The sequence below is a fragment of the Oryctolagus cuniculus genome, chromosome 7, assembly GCF_051225735.1.
Source record: "Oryctolagus cuniculus isolate XC-2025 breed Fujian yellow rabbit chromosome 7, ASM5122573v1, whole genome shotgun sequence".
Lineage (NCBI taxonomy): Eukaryota > Metazoa > Chordata > Mammalia > Lagomorpha > Leporidae > Oryctolagus > Oryctolagus cuniculus.
In genome coordinates, this window is record NC_142873.1 from 26905253 (window position 1) to 26926313 (window position 21061).

Genomic DNA, 21061 nt, shown 5'->3' on the forward strand with positions numbered 1-21061 from the left:
AATTTTGGCTTCAAAGGTAAATTAACAAGACTAAGGGATTAAGTATGGTGTTTGAGGTTACAAAGAAAGTATCATAGATAGATTTATATCTAATTAATCGGTTGTCAGAGGCTAGGCTCTTAACCATTATTCTATGCTGGCTTTTCTCAGACCACCCAGAAGTGGATTTCATTCATAAATTAGAAGAATTTTTATATTACTATATAACATACAATGCCAATGATTCCCTTCCCCTAATGATCATGTCCATCCATGAACCATAAGAAAATTTGCTTACGGTATTCATCTAATTGTTCTAAAGTGATGTTTATCTGTTTGAGACAACAAAGAAAATAATTAGCTGGTTAAAATATACTCTTTCTGATCTAACCAACATTATTTGGAATGAAATGATATGAGACAGTTGTATGTCCATCATGAAAGCAATTCCTATTCAGTCCTTTCTGCAAACATAAAACATCTATAACAGAGTGGAGAATCAGGGAAAGAGATTCATGTAATGGGATAGGAAAGGTAGGAAGATCAAACAGTCACTTGCTGGAAATTTAAATATTCACTTACTTTTTTGGTGCACTTCTTGACAGTGTTGATTAATTCTTGCATTACTAGATCTACACTCTTCAAGGAAGGCCCTTTCAGTTTTACAATCTGTTTCTTGACTATTGCTTCAAATGCCATGTCTGGAGTAAACAACCCTGTCCTGAATGAAAGAAACAAAGTATAATTTTAGATTTTAAAAATTTAGTATATCCAATAATCTTTGAAAAATATTTTTAATACTACTAAGCCATAAGTTCCCACCTATAGAATATTAATATTATATAAAAACAGTGCCTAAAGTATTCTCATGGCATATAATATGATTGTTAACTTATATTTAACTAAAATTTGTCTCACTTGACTTTAACAGTAGGTTACATATTAATGGATTCAACCAATGTCAGATCAAAAATATCTGAAAAAAAGTATCTGTAATGAATATGCATAGGCATTATTTTAAGCATTATTTTCTAAACAAAACAATGTAGCAATCATTTACATACAGCCCTTACAATGTATTAGGAATTGCAAATAATCTAAAGATAGTTTAAAATAAAGGGTATTTCAAAAGTTTCATGGAAAACAGGATTAAAAGATATTTGTTTTGGTGCAAAAAAATTGAAATCCTTGCTTAACTTTTACATAATAATCATTTTCCATGAATTTTATGAATAACCCTCAAATATATACAGGAAAATGTGTGTGGTTATATGAAAATACTTTTTTATATAATAAACTTGAGTATAAATGATTTTGGTATCCAAGGTGGGGTTCTGGAGCCAATCCCCTATAAACTACTGTGTTAAAATAGAAATAATGTCCTAAGCTTAAATTCCTATCTCTAAAGAATTCTTTAAAAGCTATCCTCCTTTGTCCTTTATGGAACAGCAAGTGAGCCTCATTTTAGTACACTGAAATAGCAGAGTCTCTAGAATATGCAAACCAATTCTTCCAAGAGAGCTACATTACAGAAAGTTTGATGGTTCCCAACCTGAGGTTCCAGAGGGTTGAAGGAAAAAGACAACAATGGAATCCATGAATATTAATGTTTCCAGATGCCCAAATTAAATTATAAATTTATAAAAATAACAAATGAGGACCAAAATAGCCAAATACCTGACCTTTGGCTGAAATTAACTCAAATTGGCATCATAACAATGTTTTTCTTACGCTGAGCAGGAGCTCAGGAAGCAGGTGTGTGTGTGTGTGTGTGTGTGTGTGTGTGTGACAGAGAGAGAGACAGACAGAGACAGAGAGAGAGAGAGAGAGATGACCTATTTTTTAAGAGGTCAAAATAGAAAAGCTACAATAAGAGGGCCTCTTCAATCCAGCATTGACCATGACTAAATACTTGCAGGCTCCAGACTTTAGCATTGATTCTTCCCATTCCTAAACCTGGTCCCCTTTCTTTCCCACCTCTCATTATTTGATTAACTTTTTTTCCTTCAATACTCAATAGTATGGTATCTCTTTTGGACATTTTCTTTAACATTTCTCTTATATCAGTTTTACTCAACATCCCTCCTTATTATTTGCTGAGCACTTGTGGTCACCTTTGTTTCTAACTATAGGAATCACAGCATATTTATATTAGAATTATAATTTCTCCACATTGGACATAGAAGAAAATCCAAACTGTTTAGTCTAATATGAAAATTTTACATGGTCTGATTGTAACCTTCTTTTGTAGTTTTGGCGTCTTCTCATTTCATATGTTCAAGTCAATATTTTATATCTTTGCCTTTTACTATGCTGTTCATGTCATTCTCTCCATAATTTCAGCCTGTCCAAATCCACCTGTGCTTCAAAAATAGCCACTTCCTATGGCTCTGGTCATTCTCCAGACATGCTGCTGAGAAAGCTTTCCTTCTCTGAAGCTCAGGATTCTATTTCACATGGAGTAAGCTGGGCACATATTTTAGTCCCAGTACTACACTGGTACAGAGAGCTGTTATCCTACTTATCTTGGCTTGCTCCACAAGGACTGTCTCCCTCCCTATTCCATAGTTGGCAATAAGGTCAACCAAGAAAAGAATAGAATCCAAGATGAATCAAAGATGGCTTTTATTATTTAAATGTATAACAGAATCAAATGTAAAATGTTTTAAGTATAATTAAAAGGCCTAAATAATCATACCACTAGCTGGCATTTTACTCAGGCTATTGTTCATTCCTTATCATCTTATAGGCAAATTCATCCCAGAATAATAACCAATCTTTTCAGTTGGCATATGTATAAATCAGAAATCTACAACTCTGAATTACTGAGCTTTTGCAGCTTTATCCAACAAAAATGTATTTGGTAAGGCGTTTTACAAGGTAAGTAAAAGTGCTTCATTTGATTCCATTAATAATACTTTATGACCCCAAAAATGTGATTTGGTTCCACTGTATTTATCAGAACAACATATTCAAACACTAAAGTCAACTCAGCTCAATAAAAAGACTGTTTCTACAAGAATGTATTTCTGAATTGATGGAAAAGAAATAGAATAGCCAACTTAGAAATCCTATAGACAATGAGAGAAAAATATTGGATTTGGTTTTAGATGTTTTCTCCTTTATACTTTGCAAATTCTTATTTACCCATACTATTTGGGACCCCTGGAGCAGCTTATTTAAATGGTAAATTGACTGAAAATTTACACTTCATAACTCCTTTGGAAAATCACCTATCACATGCATATCAATGTCAAACTTTTCCCTCTCAGAGTCAAGTTTTGTCTGATCTTAGCACAGTCTCAACTTGACCCTGTGGCAGAAACTGAACTACAATTGACAACAGGGACAGGATACCTCCTTCATATGACAGAATCTAAGAACGAGGCAACCTAAGTTTCATCACCTTGAATTCAAGACTTAATTTAGAATATGCTCATTAAATGATGCTTGACCTTCTGTATATGAATTTAAGAAATGTGTGTTTTCAAATAATTGTTTTTCTTATCATAATTCTTTAAAGAAAGTGTTATAGACTAAATGTTTTTATCCCTCCAAAAATGTACACGTTGCATCTTTATCCCTCAATGTGATACATTAAATGGGACACTGGGAAGTACTTAAGTCATGAAGGTTGAGCCCTCATGAATAGGACCAGGGCCTTATAAGAAAAGGTTAGCTAGCTCTCCCCGTGCCATAGAAAGATACAATGAGAAGTCAGCAGTCTGCAAACCAGGATAGGGGCCCTTACCAAAACCTGTCCAAGTTCCTACCCTGATCTTGGACTTCCAACCCCAAGAAGTGTGAAAAACAAACTTCTATTGGTTTTAAGCCAGCCAGTCTATGGTGATCTGTTATATCAGCATGAACAGACTAAAATAGAAAGTAACTTGGAATAATCTCACTTTAAACAAAAGGAAGTTTAGATGCAAGTTCCACCCCATCCCACCCTTCCAGCTCATATTCCTCTGGTCTTTTATTCCCATTCCTCAGACCAATCAAAATGCAAGACTCTTGGCTCCATGAAAACAAGCTGCATTTTCCCACCTGTGTGCCTCAGCTCATGCTATACCTGCCACTCAAAAGTCCTTCCTGTTGCCCTTTATCCTCAACAACCTCCATTCCATCATCTCACACTCACTCTATCACTACTCACCTCAGCCACATGCACACACACATATCAAAGCACACATGTACACCCAACATACGTCGGCCTATGGAAATCATTCTCTCAACAGCCAAAAGTTCAACTCAGAAGTAACCACCTTCATTAATCTTTCCAAATCCTGCTCCACAACTCTAGTCAAAATGAACCTTCTCTCTGTAAGTAATGATTACTTATGAATATGTCAGGCTTCATTCACTAAAATAGAAGGCTTTGGTGGACAAAATCTTGCTCATCTTTGAACTCTGTTGTACATAGTATAGGCTGTGAGCACAGCAAAAACTACAGCAATACATGAAACTGCCATTGAACCCAAACTATGATCTCCTATTTCTTAGGCCCACCTTTGTAGTTTACTCTGCTTAGACGATAAAAAGGCTACTTTGCTGGCAACTTATAAAAATTGACTTTTTTGGTAGCTTGAACTGGAGACAAAAAAAATGTGAATCACTTGCCTGATACCATGTATGTTTTTGATTGCATAGCTTATTTCTCTTCTCAATTCTTTCTCATTGAACTCCATCTGCAGATGCAAAATGAGCCATAGTTATGACACTTAATTCCTTTGAATAATAATATTGTTTAATATTATAAAATGAGAATAACTTGAGTTAGTTATTAATAAATGGATACTCATGTCTCTCTGAACCTAAACCCAGATGGTCAAAACATCTGTTTATATAAAGTTCAAGGCAGCATAGAACACTAGGGATTTCTGGGAGTTTCAGTGTAGCAGATTTTAACTGTATAATATATAAGGAGTGCTATGCATAAAGGATGCCTTCTGGGCATAAATCTAACTATGCATTTGCTTCTTTTGCTGAATATAGCAAATTTGAGGACACAAGGAAGACTGTCACCTGATGTGCAGCAGTGCAGCTGTCCTAGAGTAACATTGGCCATCTTTTCTCCCTGGCCATTTTAACCTCCTGAGTTCAAGGCCTCTTTATAAAAGGAAATTAATAGAATTGCATCAAGCCAACACAGGACAGATTGCTGTATAAATATTTCCCAGAAGTCCTAGGTACCATAAATCTACTTGGAAGTAGGATCAAAGTGTGTTGGAATTTAGACATAGAAGGGGTATCCAGAGAACATCAGGTCCAGCCCTTACTCCTGAGATTCAGCTCCATCCAGCCCCTTCATCTGCTTATTTCCTCTCTCACAATTTGTACCCTAGAACCATGAACTGCTTTAGGTCTCTACCCACATCCTGTGGCTTCCCAGCCCAGACCCTTTATTGTTCCTCCCTTTCTTTCTGGAACACCCCTCCCCTACTCCACCCCTTCCTGTTAAACTAGCTGCTCATCCTTCCAGACTTAGCTCAGCAGCCTGGCTTCTTTACACACTTGGGCTGGGATTCACAGCTGTGGGCTGGGTTTCCATGGCACCCTGTGCTGAGGCTTATCATTTTACTTAGCACATTTTAATGTAACTATCTATTTACCCATCTGGCTCCCACACCAAGACATAAACATCCACTTGGTTGTATACAAAGCAAGTAGCATAGTCCCTATTGCTACTTGGCCACCTTACTGGACATTTCACACTTAGTAAGTCCAAAATAGAGCTCTCAATTCACACCTCCACACATGCAAAACTCTTCCTCAGTTTCCCTCATCTGATCGGCACCATCACTCATCCAACTGTGAATGGAAAAACTTTGGGAGTCACCTCAAGTCTTCTCATTTTTTTCATCACCCATATAAATCCAAGCTCTCTTGATTGGCCTTAGCTCCAAAAACTCTCAAAGCCATACATTACTATCCATCTTGTCTTGTAAGGCCACTTATACTGGGAAGCCAAAGAAGTTTAAGTTTCAGGTTTTCTCTCTTGTATAAGATCTCTTCTAAGACTCTATGCTTAACTGGGTACTTAAAATTTTGTGTTCTACTTCTTTAAGGAGGCTTCCAAGATTGTAGAAGCTTGAAAACCCAAGAAAGTGGATCCATCCTGGATCTGTCCCTACCATATCCCTTGACTATTCTCATACCCCTTTATAATCCAGCAGCCATAATTCTCTTTTAAAATTACCAATAAAATCTGATCATATTCCCTGCTTAAAACACTCTGGTAACTCCCCACTGTTAAATATAAACATTTGACCTCAATTCAAAAGCCTTACTTGAACTGGGCACTTCCTTCCTCTCTAAATTCATTTCTCAATCTTCCCCTTCGTCAGCTGTGCACCAGCCACATCTGCTCTTTACCTGCCATTATCAAGTCTGATTTAGGGCCTTGCACAAGGATACTTCTTCTGCTTTGAAGCAACCCCTTCCCCTAGAGCTTTATATGGCTGACCTCTTCACGTCCTTGTGATCACTCCCCTACTCATGAGAATGGACATGAGCACCTCATTTAAAGTGCTTCACCTAGCCCCTTTCTCACAGTATGTTACCTTAATAGAATTTGTTAATCTCTTATTTTGTCTACATATTTATTTTCTGTCTTTCCCCACAAGACATGTAAGAATCTTATATGTCTTCATCATAGCATTCTAGAACTTTGGCACATAATAGGTACTCAGGAAATATTTTTAAATTAAGTAAACAACAAGTAAACATCATAGGAAACTCAATTAGTATTTCCTTGAAATAATTTGAAATGTAGTTAAATCTCATTAAATAAAATCAGGAACATGAGCAAGAAAATATTTCTTGAATTTCATTACCAGAGTAGAAATTTTGTTCGAAGAACTTTCTTAGTCTCATACCACTCACAAGAGATTTGTAAAACAGAATATGAAAATTAAATGAAATAAAAGGTGACATTCAGTACAAACCTTTACTATCTCAAAAGGAAAGCGTTCATGGAAAATACGATTGATTTTAGCACCACCCGAGAGCTCCAGAGTATCTACTTGATCCCCTGACCCTTCAATTCTTTTCTCAAAGTCCACAGCAAATTGCTGAACCATCCTGTAATTGTGAGAGAGAACAAATTCACGTTAAGTTACAATGCTTTGCATGCCTCATTTTATTCTACTGTGGCAATGCCTTTAGAATTCTTTTCCTGGTGTTCTTAGCGGCACCTACTGGCAGTTATTGTACTCTCAAACTCAAAGTGTGACCGTGGCATAAACAACAAGATTTATTTTAGACATTTAATTATAGTAAATATGTGAAACATCCTTGACTTCAAATGCACCCATTTGATCCATTTGGTTTCAACCATGAAATGGTATTTAAATAGTACTTGAGCTGAAAATTAAATATAAACCATAAAATTTAATGTAGAATAATAGTCAAACGAACCTCAGCTATGACCCCACACTTACCTCATGTCCCAGATGTTCCAACTGAGTCCCCTAATACTTCATGAGCTACTCGTTCTTCCCCCTATATCACAGCCTTGGTCTCTCCTGCTTGTCCCTGAGGCTCGTCCTATGTGATCTGAGGGTTGGCTATAGCCTCAGGGTTATGTTCAAGCCTTTGGTTCTAGCCCACAACCCAGACATAAACAATGGGCCCATAAGCCCAAAGGTCTACTGGACGTTTATTTCATTTTAGCTGCTTTGAATTCAATATACCTAAAACTGCACCCCTCAACTCCTGCTACTCCTAAGACTGTTGATTCTCCTGCATTTCTCAATTTCTCCTCCCACTCAAGGCAGAACTCTGGGGCATCCTGCACTCCCCCACTCCATCATGCTGCACTGCCAGGAGCCACCTGGTGTTGATGCTTCTACATCCTTCCACTATCTCAGACCACAGCCTCTTCCTCTTCATAACCAATGATACAGCCTGGTCTCAGTCTTTAGAAGTTCCTCCTGGGATTCCTGAAGCCCCTCTAAGTGACCATTCTGCTTTCAGGTTTATCCCTGTCAAGGTCAGACCTCACTTTGCCCGAACAATTAAACTTTAACTCCTAGGCCCCTCTACAACTAGCTTTTGTCTCATTTTTCAAGGGATCACTGCAATTTGCTAATAAAATCAAAACTCCTCAACCTAAGACTCTTGATTGTCTGGTCCTGGCTCCCTCTGCAACCCCCTTCTTCACGACTCATTCAGATTCATTTCTAGGCTGGCCACAGGAACCCATTTGCAGTTTCTCAAATATACCAGGCCCCTGAGCTTTCACTTGTCTTTCTTTGTGTTTAGAGCACCACTCTCTCTGCCTTTCGCTGTTTTGCCTGGTTAACTGTTATCCATCCTTCAAGATTCAGCTCAAGCATTCTTTCTTCCAGGAAACCTTCCATGATCCGTGGCCCTATCTACCCCTACCTTTCTCCATAGCCCAGATGAAGGGCCCTTCCTTGACTTTCTTGGCATAGTTCCAGCATAGCATTTAGCAGAGTACATTGCCATTGCTTGCTTATCTATTGGTCACTCTCCTCAATAATTTTACTTACATCTCCTTGTTCACAATACAGACATTTGCCACATAACAAGGTTTTGATCAGAGACCACATATATGAGTGGCCCCATAAAATGACAAAAGAGTTGAAAAATTCCCATCATCCAGTGATTTTATAGGTGTTGTAATATACTACTCACATTTTGTAGTTTTCCTGATGTAAATGTACTTCCAATTGTGTAAAAGTCCAGCATATATGATAATATACAGCACATAATACTCAATAATGATAATAAAAGACTCAGTAATAATAATGATACTGATAATTATACTCAATAATGATAATGCAAGACTATATTACAGGTATATGTATTTATTATATCGTTATCATTAGAGTATACTCCTATTTATTAATTTAAAAAGTTTACTACACAACAGTGTGCCATGTTACAATATCAGCAGCCTCTCACATCTCATATTTACCAAGTCTCTTGATTGTATCATCTTCATCTCATGCTTCATTTACTGTCATTTTTTTTGTTCAGTACAGTCATAGGAGCAATAAGCTATATGTATGCTAAATAACTTAGGTGTGTAGGAGGCCAAACCATCTGGGTTTGTGTAAGTAAAGTGAAGATGTCTGCATAGTGACAAAATAGCCTAATGAAGAATTTTTCAGAATGTATCTCTTATTGTAATTAAGCAATAAGATATTTATCTTATAATAAATGAATATCTGCTCAGTGACAAAAATGAATTACCTTAAGGTGATTGCTTAAAGAAAAACAAAAAAAAAATAAGAAAACAACTTTTCCAATCACGATTACTAGGTTTAGAAGCTCTAATTCTGACATATTAGAACCTCTTTAAATTCAAAATCAATAGAAAAATTCAAACCATCTAAATTATCTTTTTATTGTTTTTCATCAAAATCATAGGTGAATTAAAAGTAACTAGGTCAGAAAAAAATAAGGCAATTGGGTTTATCTATGTTCATGTCTATGCTAATATTGTTTAAAACCCCTGGAGTGGTAAATAATGTGGAATATGCACTGAAACAGTAAGAAATTTTGGAAAATTTGTCTCCAACCCTTCCTTTCCCATATCCTATATGCCAATTACCTGGCCCACTTACTGATTCTAAAAGAAGCTGTGCCCCCCTCTCCTTCCACCTAACAAACTCTTCTCAGTCTTCATAGTCCCAAATATCATTTCCTCTGTGAGCTCACATCTTTCCTTGCATATAACTGCTTTCTCATCAAGCCTCCCTTAACATTTTGTCTTTTCCACAAACAGCATTTATCCAATTTTAACCCAGTTAGCTGCTTAGATGTCTGTTTTATCTTGTTCTGCTATGATTTCTTCTTGAGGACAAAAATCTTGCTCATTGCTGAATCCCTGAGAGACAACACAGAACCAGACACTGAGTAAAGTGCACAATGACATTAGAGGAAGGAGGAAGAAAGGAAGGTAGAGAGGATGGTTGAAGGCAAGAAATAAAAGAGAGAAAAGAAATAGGTCAGAAATAATAGGGCCATACGATGGAGCTGACCCTGTCCTCCACAAGTCAGAATCCAGCTATTAAAAATTTTGGGTGCATTTAAGTCACAGAAGCAAGACTCAGTCTTTGCAAGGAAAGCGGTTGAAGAGAGACACTAAGATAATGACTTAGGGCCTAAAAAGACAAATAACTTTAGTTTCTTTATAATTTGTAGAGTTTTTATAAGAGCTCAAACAAGATTAAGAAGGAGTTATATGCAAGGGAACTTCCTTTGTATGATCTCACCTGGTTTGTTTTTTTTTTTTTTTTTGAGGAAATGAAGAAATATAAGAATATATTTAGGATGCTATTTAAATGACTTGAATAGTAGGTATTTGGTATAGCAGTTAAGATGCTACTTAGGACAGCCCACATCCCATATCAGAGTGCCTGGGTTTAAGTCCCAGCTCCACTCTCAATTCCAGCTTCCTGCTAATGTGCGTCATAGGAGCAGCAGTGATGGCTCAAGTACCTGAGTCCCTGCCACCCCCATAGGAGACCTAGAACCTGTGTTGAGTACCTGGCTCCTGATTTTAGCTTAACCAAGCCCCAACTGTTGCAGGCATTCCAGGGGGTGACCTAGTGAGTGAGATATCTGCCCCACACATGCACACACTTTGTGTGTGGGTGTATGTCTTTCCAATAAATTTGAAAAATTTAAAAGAATAATAATAAACTCAAAATTTAGAAATCTCCCTGCAAATACATGAATTATATCATGCATCTTTAACATCAACTTAAGAGTGTTTTGACTGCAAGACTGCAGAAAGACAAAGACCATAAAAAGCATCAAACTTCACCTTTGGAGGTACACCGCCAGTGTCCTGGAACCTAAGTAGAGTAGAGGGGCCTCCTGGCTGAGAGGGACCTGAATATAAGCTAGAGCTTATATAAGGAACAGATGAGTGCAGAAAGGGTAAAAGGAGAAAATAAAAGCAGAAGATGTTAAGGGACTGGTAATTCTCTAATAATTCTGCTGCCCTACCCCCAAGATCCCTCAGGGAGAAATCTAGCAACCCAGGGATAAAATAGGAAGATCATGAAGGAGTAAAAAGATGTTTGGTAGTTCTTATATTTGCATGCTTAAAGAGATACATTAAAATCATCAACAAAAAGAAAAAAGAAATTCAAACTAGTCCTTGTTTTCTGTACTTTTTAATTAAATCATTGGTTCTCCTTCCACTGAAAAATGCACACAAATAAATCACTTGAAATAGAAATATAATAAGTGACATCAATAGAAGCCATTGTAAAATAAGATTACATTTTCTTCTGTATACACCCACTTGTAAAACTAAGGGCTAAGAACCCCATTGAATTATCACTACTGGTTTTACTTACTGAATCTAATTTTTTAAAATAATTTATTTAATTTATTTGAAAGGGGCAGAGTTAGAGAGAGAGAGAGAGATCTTCCATCTGCTGGTTCATTTCCCAAATGGCCACAATGGCCAGGGTACAGCCAGGAGCCTGGAACTCCATCTAGGTCACAGATATGCATGGCAGAGGCCCAACTATTCAGGCCATCTTCCATTGCTTCACCAGGTGCATTAGCAGAAAGATGGATGGAAAGTAGAGCAGCCAGAATGTCAATCAACATTCATATGTGAAGCCAGTATTACAGGTGACATCTTAACTGGGTGTGCTACAATGCTGTTCTTGAATCCAATTTTAAAAACACAATTGGCGCTGAGTATTCTGGCACAGCACATTAAGCCACTGCTATCTCTTCCTCCCTCTCACTTTCTCCCTCCCTCTCTCTCTCTCTCTCTCTCTTTATTTATTTATTTATTTTTTGACAGGCAGAGTGGACAGTGAGAGAGAGAGACAGAGAGAAAGGTCTTCCTTTGCCGTTGGTTCACCCTCCAATGGCCGCCGCAGCCAGCGCACTGCGGCCGGCGCACTGCACTGATTCGATGGCAGGAGCCAGGTGCTTTTCCTGGTCTCCCACGCGGTGCAGGGCCCAAGCATTTGGGCCATCGTCCACTGCACTCCCTGGCCACAGCAGAGAGCTGGCCTGGAAGAGGGGCAACCGGGACAGAATCCGGCGCCCCAACTGGGACTAGAACCCGGTGTGCCGGCGCCACAAGGCGGAGGATTAGCCTAGTGTCTCTCTCTCTCTTTACCCCTCTGTGTTTCAAATAAATACATAAATCTTTTTTAAAAAACACACAAATTGGACACAGGGATGTGCAATGAAATTTATAGCAAGAGGATAAGATCAATAATTATTTTTCAGGAAAACAAAGATTCAAGGGCCACTGGGTAACACAGAAAAAGACTCATTCTCAACCTGCTTCCTCTGTTAAACCTAGAAAACAATATGACAAATAGACCAAAGCAAAAGCGAACTGAAGGAATTCTATTAAGATGAGGAGCAAAGAAAGGCAGAAGAGACTTACTGCAGTAATGCTTTGGTCTTCCTGGTGGGGTCTTCAGGTTTGAAGTTTTTATAGGCTTCTACTTCATGTTCTATGGAGAGCAACTGTCCCTGGAGTTTGTTCCTGAAGTTTGGCAGGGTGTCTCGAATGTGGTTGGTAAGTTGCTGGATGAAACAAAACAAAAACATACATGCATATAACACATTGAAGATTAACTCATGAAACAAAAACCATCCTTCACTGTTTTCCTAATCACTCAAAATTTTAGAAACCAAAGAGACATTCCAGTTTGTGTAGGCTGATAATGAGAAGTGCAACTTTGTCTTCCACAGCCCTTAGGAGATGCTCAAAAAATTTTCAATTAGAGTCACTCACTTGGGCTATCAATTTATATATGGAAAGACCATGTCAAAATGCACAAATTTTACTAAGGGGGCGGCTCAATTTTAACACATTAGCATGGATTGATTTATCAGATCACCTATCTTATGGACAAGAACCTTAAGATAGGATATGGTAGAAATGAAGGAAGACAAGAGTTACAGGTGCTGCCTGCTGTTCTCAAACTAAGTAGCTTACCACACCACTGGATCTCAGGTAGTCAAGGGTGTGAGGGATAATCTGTCAGCTGTTAACTTTCCCTACACTGTATAATTCAGGCAACTACTTTCTGTGACTTCCACCTCTTGGACCCAGTTCAACTCAGGTTGGTCGTTAACTAGCTTATGCCTTCAAGAAATTTAATATAAAAATGTCTCAACTGAGTGAGGAAAAGCTTTCTCTGCTATTGATACCTCTACCTGACATCTTTACTTGGCATTTCCCGTAAGATCAGCTGGCACTTTGACTTCAATGTGAGTGAAAACCTCTCTAAGAGATTTTCTAGGAATCTATGATGAAAGAACAACAAAGGTGGGACTGTGAGCCCAGATAACTCAGTGCTGTCTTAGGTTCTTTCTACTATAATGCAATTGAAGAATCTGAACTAAAAGAAAAAAATGATCATCTTCTTGAACTGCTGATGTAATAACCTTGGAATCAGAAAAAGAGAGAATATAAACTGATTAGCAATGTGGGCAAAGGAAAAATAATTAAAATGAGAATAAATATACCCAGAGTGACTGATAAAATTCTTTCAGATCACCTTTATGTTTATATGTTTATAAAACTATTCAATATACAATTTCTTGTCAATATTTCACTCCTATATTTTTACTTTTTCCAGTTATGAATCATTGTGAAATTACCCCGCCTTTGGTTGCTGTTTTAGCTTTGAAGAAGGCAACAAAAACATTGGAGATGTTTTCAGTACCAAGAGTAATACTACAAGAGAAAAGGACTCAAATCTAAGAGTAATAGTAACCATGAAAAACCAGCAGCCACTGAACTTCAGTGTGAGCTGGTGAATAAATACATTTGGCTTTCACATTTTGCATCTCAGGTGTATCAATAGCAAGACAACATGGGGACCAGTCTCAGCTTTCTAATATATTTGTTTCCTTGGCTTTCATGATCCCAGCTCCTCTCACATTTTTCCTAATCATTTTGGCTATACCTTCTTTATCTCTTGATAATTCATTCTCCTCACTACTAGTAACTCATGAAAGTTCTCAAATCTGGGATTCTAAGCCTCTTTTTCCCTTATTCTCTGTGCTCTTTTGGGTGACAGCATTCTCTCTGTGGCTTTAATAAGTATCCAGGCACCTGTAGCTGCTAAAAGTGATAGCCAAACAGAGCTCCTTATCTTTACTGAAACAACTGAAACAACTTGCTTGACTTTTCCTCTTGGATGTGAAATGAAACATATTTTAAAAATTTTCTATACTACCTAAAATAACCTATAGGTTTAATGCAATCCCTATCAAAATATCAACATCATTCTTTACAGAATTAGAAAAAGCACAGGCAACAGGAGCAAAACTAAACAAATCAGACTATGTCAAGCTCCGAAGCTTTTGCACAGCAAAGGAAATGATCACTGGAGTAAAGACATCTAACAGAATGGGAAGAAATATTCACAAACCACTTATCTGACAAAGGATTAATATCCAGAATATACCAGCAACAACTTATAAAACTCAACAACAATAAAACAACCAATCCAGTTGAGAAAAGGGCAAAGGACTTCAACAGACTGTTCTGCAAAGAATAAATATGAACAGCCAACAAATAAGTGAAAAAATGTTCAACATCACTAACCATCAGGGAAATGCAAATCAAACCCACAATGAGATATCACCTCATCCCTGTCAGAATGGCTACAATCCAAAATATAGAGAATAACAAATGCTGGCGAGGATGTGGACAAAGTGGAACACTTATACACTGTTGGTGGGAATGTAAATTAATACAGCCACTGTGAAAAACAGTATGGAGATTTCTTAAAAACCTAGACTTGCCATATGATCCAGCAATCCCACTACTGAGAATATAGCAAAAAGACTTGAATATAATGTATCAAGAGATACCTGCATCACAATGTTTATAGCAGCCCTGTTCAAAATAGCCAAAATTTGAAATCAACCAATGTGCCCATCATAAGATGAATGGATAAAGAAAATGTGGTATATATATATATATATATATATATATATACACACACACACACACACACTATGGAATATGATTCAGCTATTAAAAAAGACTAAAATTCTGTCTTTTGAAGCAAAATGGATGCAACTGGAGGACATCATGTTGAATAAAATAAGCCAAACACAGAAATACAAATGCCACATGTCCTCTCTTATATATGAGAGCTAAAATTCAAAAAAACAAACAAAAAGAAAGGCATGCTTATGTGTATTTACTGCATATTTTACTGTATATTTTACTGCAAATGTACTTTTATAAAACTTTGTTTTATACCTTTGTCAAACCAGTGGTTAAGAATTTTATAGCACTATAGTTTTAATGATTTGTGATTACTTTTAAAATTTATTATATGGGGGAAATGGTCATTTTTCCATTCAACTATTGTTTACAGCTATTTTCTATATTCTTACTAGACTAGGGGTATTTTATTGTTTTATTTTATTTGGTGAAGCATTAAGTCTTTTTATTGTAATGTGAATTTAAAATTTGCTATCAGGCCACCGGTGCACGGCTCAACAGGCTAATCCTCCGCCTGCGGCGCCGGCACCCCGGGTTTTAGTCCCGGTTGGGGAGCCGGATTCTGTCCCAGTTGCTCCTCTTCCATTCCAGCTCTCTGCTGTGGCCTGAGAGTGCAGTGGAGGATGGCCCAGGTCCTTGGGCCCTGCACCCGCATGGGAGACCAGGAAGGCAGCTGGCTCCTGACTTCGGATCAGCGCGGTGCGCCGGCTGCAGCATGCCAGCCGCAGCGGCCATTGGGGAGTAAACCAATGGAAAAGGAAGACCTTTCTCTTTGTCTCTCTCTCACTGTCCACACTGCCTGTCAAAAAAATAAATAAAATAAAATAAAATTTGCTATCAAAAAGTGAAAAAGAAGGAAAAAAGGGGAGGGGAGAGGGTGAGAGGGAGAGAGGAAAGGAGAAATGGAATATCATTATATTCTTAGAACTGTATCTATGAGCTATATAGAATCTGTCAAAAAATTAATTAGAAATTTTAGAATTATTTTTATACATAGAAACACACAAAATAGAAAATAAAAAATTAAATAGGAAATTTTAGAAACAAACAATTCATAAATTAAAAAAACTAAAATAAGTGGAATATTATTCAGCAATAAAAAGGGACATTATAAATACCACAAAAGGCATAAACAAAAAAAAGGATACAACTAGTTTTTATTTTCTAAAACTTCTTCAATTATTTTGCCTGAATGGTTCAGACACAATGTCACATATTGTGACAGCTTCTACTGATACCTTCAAGAAGCTAACAATCAGAACGAAACTGTTAGATTGGCTGATTAAGTTATAGATAAGAGTTTAAGCAAAACTTACGAGAATATTTGTGAGGAACATGGCTCACCATACAAAGTCAACATAATTAAAACTCAAATGACAATGACACAACTCCAATAAGGGTGGAAAATATGTAACCAAGGAAGAGAAGTACACAGTACATGGTGGGAAGAAGGGAGGCAGAAGACCCAAATTTATTTATTTTGGGGTAACAGGTTATCAGGAAAAGCTTCTGAGATGACTGGCAATAGAATTTACTGTTTGGAAAAGTTTAAAGTACAAAATAAATCATTCCTAAACAAAACCAGATAACATTTTCAACAGAAAATCTAGCCTAATCATTAGAGTGGTATTTTAAATGCAGATTCCTAGAGATCACTGTTACAGATCTACACAAGCTCAGCTTCTTAAGGTAACTACATTTTGTGAATGAATGCACACTCAAATGTACATCCCCTATTCCTTGTTCCCAAGTACATGTTTCTGCTTTCATAATTGTTCTTTCAATAATATTAAGGTGACTTTTATTCACTAAGAAAAGTAACAGTGTGGCTCTAAGTATCTATAAGCATTGTTTAATTTCTATCATTTAACCTAAATGTCTTGTGTTTGGGAAAAAAGTGAATTAAAAATTAGAAATATGAATTCCAATAGTTCTCTTGTGTGTAATAAAGGTTCTTGTTGCTTGAAAGAACATTTTTACCTGATTCAGGACCTTCTGCAGGTGTGGGGTCCCCATTCGATCAGCAATATGTCTGTAAGCCGGGTGGGAAAGAAAAAACTTCCTCTCTGCCAGCATGGCCGCCTTGATGTCCTTCTTCCCGTCTATGTCCTTCTGGCTTCTGTTTACCACCCCCACGTAACCTGAAATAAGGCACAAGCTATGGAGTTTGGCACTCTTTCTGTGCTTCCTCTAGGAATTGCCATGCTCTCAGACTGAACAAAAATAAGATCAGTTTAAGACTGAGTTCATTTACAACAATTTTTTTCATTTACAAAATTGAATAGGCTAATGGTAATTATTTTAGCATCACCTTAATAATGTTTTCCTCCTTAAAAATCTCTGCACATTTTACAGAATATGTCTCTCACTGGTTGTGACATAATACAAAAGTACCTAAAAAGTTTGTGTAAAAGTGGAACATTAAAAGTTAAGTTCATTTTGGTGCCCAAAATTCTGAAATATATACATAATATTTCATAATACTTGTTTTTCCACAAACATCTTGAAGTATTTGCAATCAGACTTATAACAGTACATTTAAGCAGCCCATGATGAATAGTTATAACCCTCCTTGAAACCCCTCCCTTTCCTGTTTCTTTTCTTTCTGTTAGTTTGAGGAATAGTTCTCCCTTTGGATCTTCACTTGAATACTGTGCCACTACATAAAAAGGATAACTAATGATAAACTTGTTCCTCTCAATTGAAAAGGCATTACACCACATCTTCTAAGTGGCTTCCCAATTGTTTCTCAGCCCTATCATCCATGGAAGTGCTGTATACATCACAGTACATTACCCCTGCGAAGAGGCAGCAGCTTGTTCTCTAGAACATCCCTGGCATCTGTTCCTTCATCCATAAGATCCAACTTGGTGATGACTCCAATGGTTCTCAGACCTGCATCATAACCAAAGCCAGCATTACACAATTCACAGAAGACCAACAGATTTTAAAGATATATATGTCTTAATGCAAAATGTAAAGCACACAATCTTAGCCTGCTTCCTGTTCCTCTCTGTCTTGCTGAGTTTTCTAATCTACTGCTACCCAGTCTAGTGAATTTCAACGTGATGAGGAAGAGAGTTTTGAAACCATCTTTAAGAAGATACCTTTCACCGGCGCCGCGGCTCACTAAGCTAATCCTCCGCCTTGCGGCGCCGGCACACCGGGTTCTCGTCCTGGTCGGGGCGCCAGATTCTGTCCCGGTTGCCCCTCTTCCAGGCCAGCTCTCTGCTGTGGCCAGGGAGTGCAGTGGAGGATGGCCCAAGTGCTTGGGCCCTGCACCCCATGGGAGACCAGGAGAAGTACCTGGCTCCTGCCAACGGATCAGTGCGGTGCGCCGGCCGCAGCGCGCCGGCTGTGGGGGCCATTGGAGGGTGAACCAATGGCAAAGGAAGACCTTTCTCTCTGTCTCTCTCTCACTGTCCACTCTGCCTGTCAAAAAAAAAAAAAAAAAAAAAGATGCCTTTCATTACAGGAAACAAGAATCAGTCTTACCAAAAAACCCTCTAAATATAAGCATACCTCAAAAAGTCCATGGAAAATGGCATTAAAAGGTGTTTATTTTGGTGCTAAAATTTTTGAATACATGCTTATTTCTTTCATTATACACCTTTTCCATTCATGTTTTGAAGATGAGTCATATGCATAGATTTCAAAACTGCACCAAAATAAATTTATCCTTTAGTTTCATTTTCCATGAACTTTCTGAAGTTCCCTCATATATGGTTTATTTTTTATAATGTTAAATAGAAATTACAGATTTCAATTTTGTCCCCAGGTATTCCATGTAATAAGGATGCTTTAAACTTTTCCTGTATTACACGGTTAAAAGCAAAAAAAAACAAATAAGCTACACAATGACAAATGATCCATGTAAGTCATAGACCAAGAATTATTATCTATCCAGTTCTGATCATATGAAATCAAAAAATAAGAAAATCTGCTATAGGATATCATCATCAGCTGAAATATCTTTGCCAAGTGTCACATTTACTGTTCCTTAGAAAAGGAAGTGTGCTTTAATGGAAAGAAGACTGAATTATGAGGCTTGGATTATAGTCTCAAGGCAAGTCACTTAACTATTATAACCACTAGTTCTCAATGTTCCTCATCTGTAGAATGAAGAGTTAAAAAACCATGATCTCTAAAGTTCCTTTCAGTTATAAAATAAGAACCTAGATATTTTATGTAGCACATCAAATATACATGGACACTATTTGAATAGTGATCAAGTGCATTTCTCTGAATGTCCTATTAAACATGGTTATTTAAATACATAATTATCTTTTACCTAAAATTACTCTAAAATAATAATGGCAAATATTCATTAACCTAGCCATGGTTTTAAATGATTTATATGACTCAAATAATTTAGTCTTAAAAAAATAGTCCAACTATTATCTTTTCAAGATGAGGAAGTGAAGGGAGAAAAGTTAAATAACTTGACTAAGGCCATACAGTCATAGATATGGGTCCAAACAATATAGGTTAAGAGTCTGTGCTTTCAATCAATATTTACTTCTCAAGTTATAAGAAAACTTTAAAAAAAAAAGTCTAAAACAAAAAGGTCAAAAGAATGAGAGAGGACCGCAGGAAGAAAAAACTGCATAACTGGAAACCAGAAGGATGATTGCTAACTAACTTAACAGACCAGCAAATGAGGAAAGCTCAATCAAGAAACCCAACAGTAGGAACCTAGTAGCTGGATAATTTAAATTACAGCACCTCAGAAATGCTTATGATGTGAGAGATGAACCTAAAACCATGGAGTGAGAGTGTGGCAGTTGAGCTGAAACAGGAGCCCTATTTTACATAGCTATCACATCATGGAGATTTCCAAGGTCCATCCTCTCAGGATTACATATGTTTATTCTTTGAATTGAACTAGAGAAACCTCTTAATTCAAGGGCAGCTGGCCCAGTCTGGGGGATCAAGAATTAAAAGATAATTAACTATATTCTATACAATGAATGGTAATAACCTCCTTCCCAGTTAGGTTCTCTAATCTGGCTTCAAGATTAGCTGTTAGACAATTACCCTGCAAGCATTTGAGGAGTGAACCAAAGGTTGGAAGATTTCTCTCCATGTCTCTCTCTGTTTCTCTTTCAATGAAAATACAATGATTTTCTTAAAAATAGCCCAATAAATCACCCTGTTGTAAAACCTACAACCCAATAGATTAAGCACACTTATATACAGTTTGTTAATACTTCACCTTTAAATATAAATGGATATCCATGGAGATTCTTAGAAACCAAAACAAATATATATTATAAAGTGGAATCGGGAGAAAACAAAGATAATGCAAAACACTGAAAATACTTTTTGATTTTTATTAATACTGAAAGAAAAATTATTGCATTCATATAACAAGATTAGAAAATCATTAAAAGAAACATTCAGATGAAAAAAGTCAATAACTACAAATAACTAAAAATCTCAATAATAAAAATAGCAGAAATAAAAACATTAATAGAATGATTGGATGATAAAGTTGAACATTCCTTCCAGAAAGTAAAAGAAATAAATAATAAAAACATGTTTTCAAAATTACAGAAATGACCAGAAGATCTATTATCTGAATAACTGGCATTGCAAAGAAAGAAGTTAAAAGAAAAACAGCTTTTGTGAGGAACAACATATCCAAGAAAATGTCTATAAGTAAAAGATATGACTTTATGGACTAAATAAAATCAGCAAATGCCCAAAACTAAATAAAAACTCTCTCTCTCTCTCTCTCTCTCCCTCTCTTTCTCTCTCTCTCTCTCTCTCTCTCTCTCTCCCTCTCTTTCTCTCTCTCTCTCTCTCACACACACACACACACAATACAGGATACCAGTGTAAGATTTCAAAACACTGGTAGCAGATATATATCCTAAAAAGCTCCCAGAAACATCTGAAAAAGAAAACTCACAAAAATAGAATTGAGAAGCACTGTAACACCTGTATTCCTGAGAGAAAAATAATTTCTAACCTATAATTCTTAAAAATCAATAAATATAACAGCAAAAAAAAAGAAATTTTCAGTCTTGTAAAATCTAAAAATATCTTGGCACCTTTTTCCCCTACAATGGAGCTATTAAAAAGGGT

The 21061-nt window shown here is 36.8% G+C and overlaps 1 protein-coding gene across 10 annotated transcripts in view; it reads right to left on the minus strand.

The window, feature by feature from the left end:
• Nucleotides 1-21061, minus strand: part of DNM3 (dynamin 3) — a 624166-nt gene that overhangs the window by 381273 nt on the left and 221832 nt on the right. For all 10 annotated transcript variants that reach the window (XR_016210404.1, XM_089299537.1, XM_089299535.1 and 7 more), the window contains 6 exons: nt 17768-17866; nt 16952-17112; nt 12383-12525; nt 6927-7062; nt 4600-4667; nt 562-700 (listed from right to left, as the gene is read on the minus strand). Coding sequence is in view for 9 of the 10 variants with exons in the window: in XM_089299537.1 (XP_089155663.1) it covers nt 562-700; nt 4600-4667; nt 6927-7062; nt 12383-12525; nt 16952-17112; nt 17768-17866 (746 nt within the window). In the remaining variant the exon portion in view is untranslated. The remainder of the gene's footprint in view (nt 1-561; nt 701-4599; nt 4668-6926; nt 7063-12382; nt 12526-16951; nt 17113-17767; nt 17867-21061) is intronic.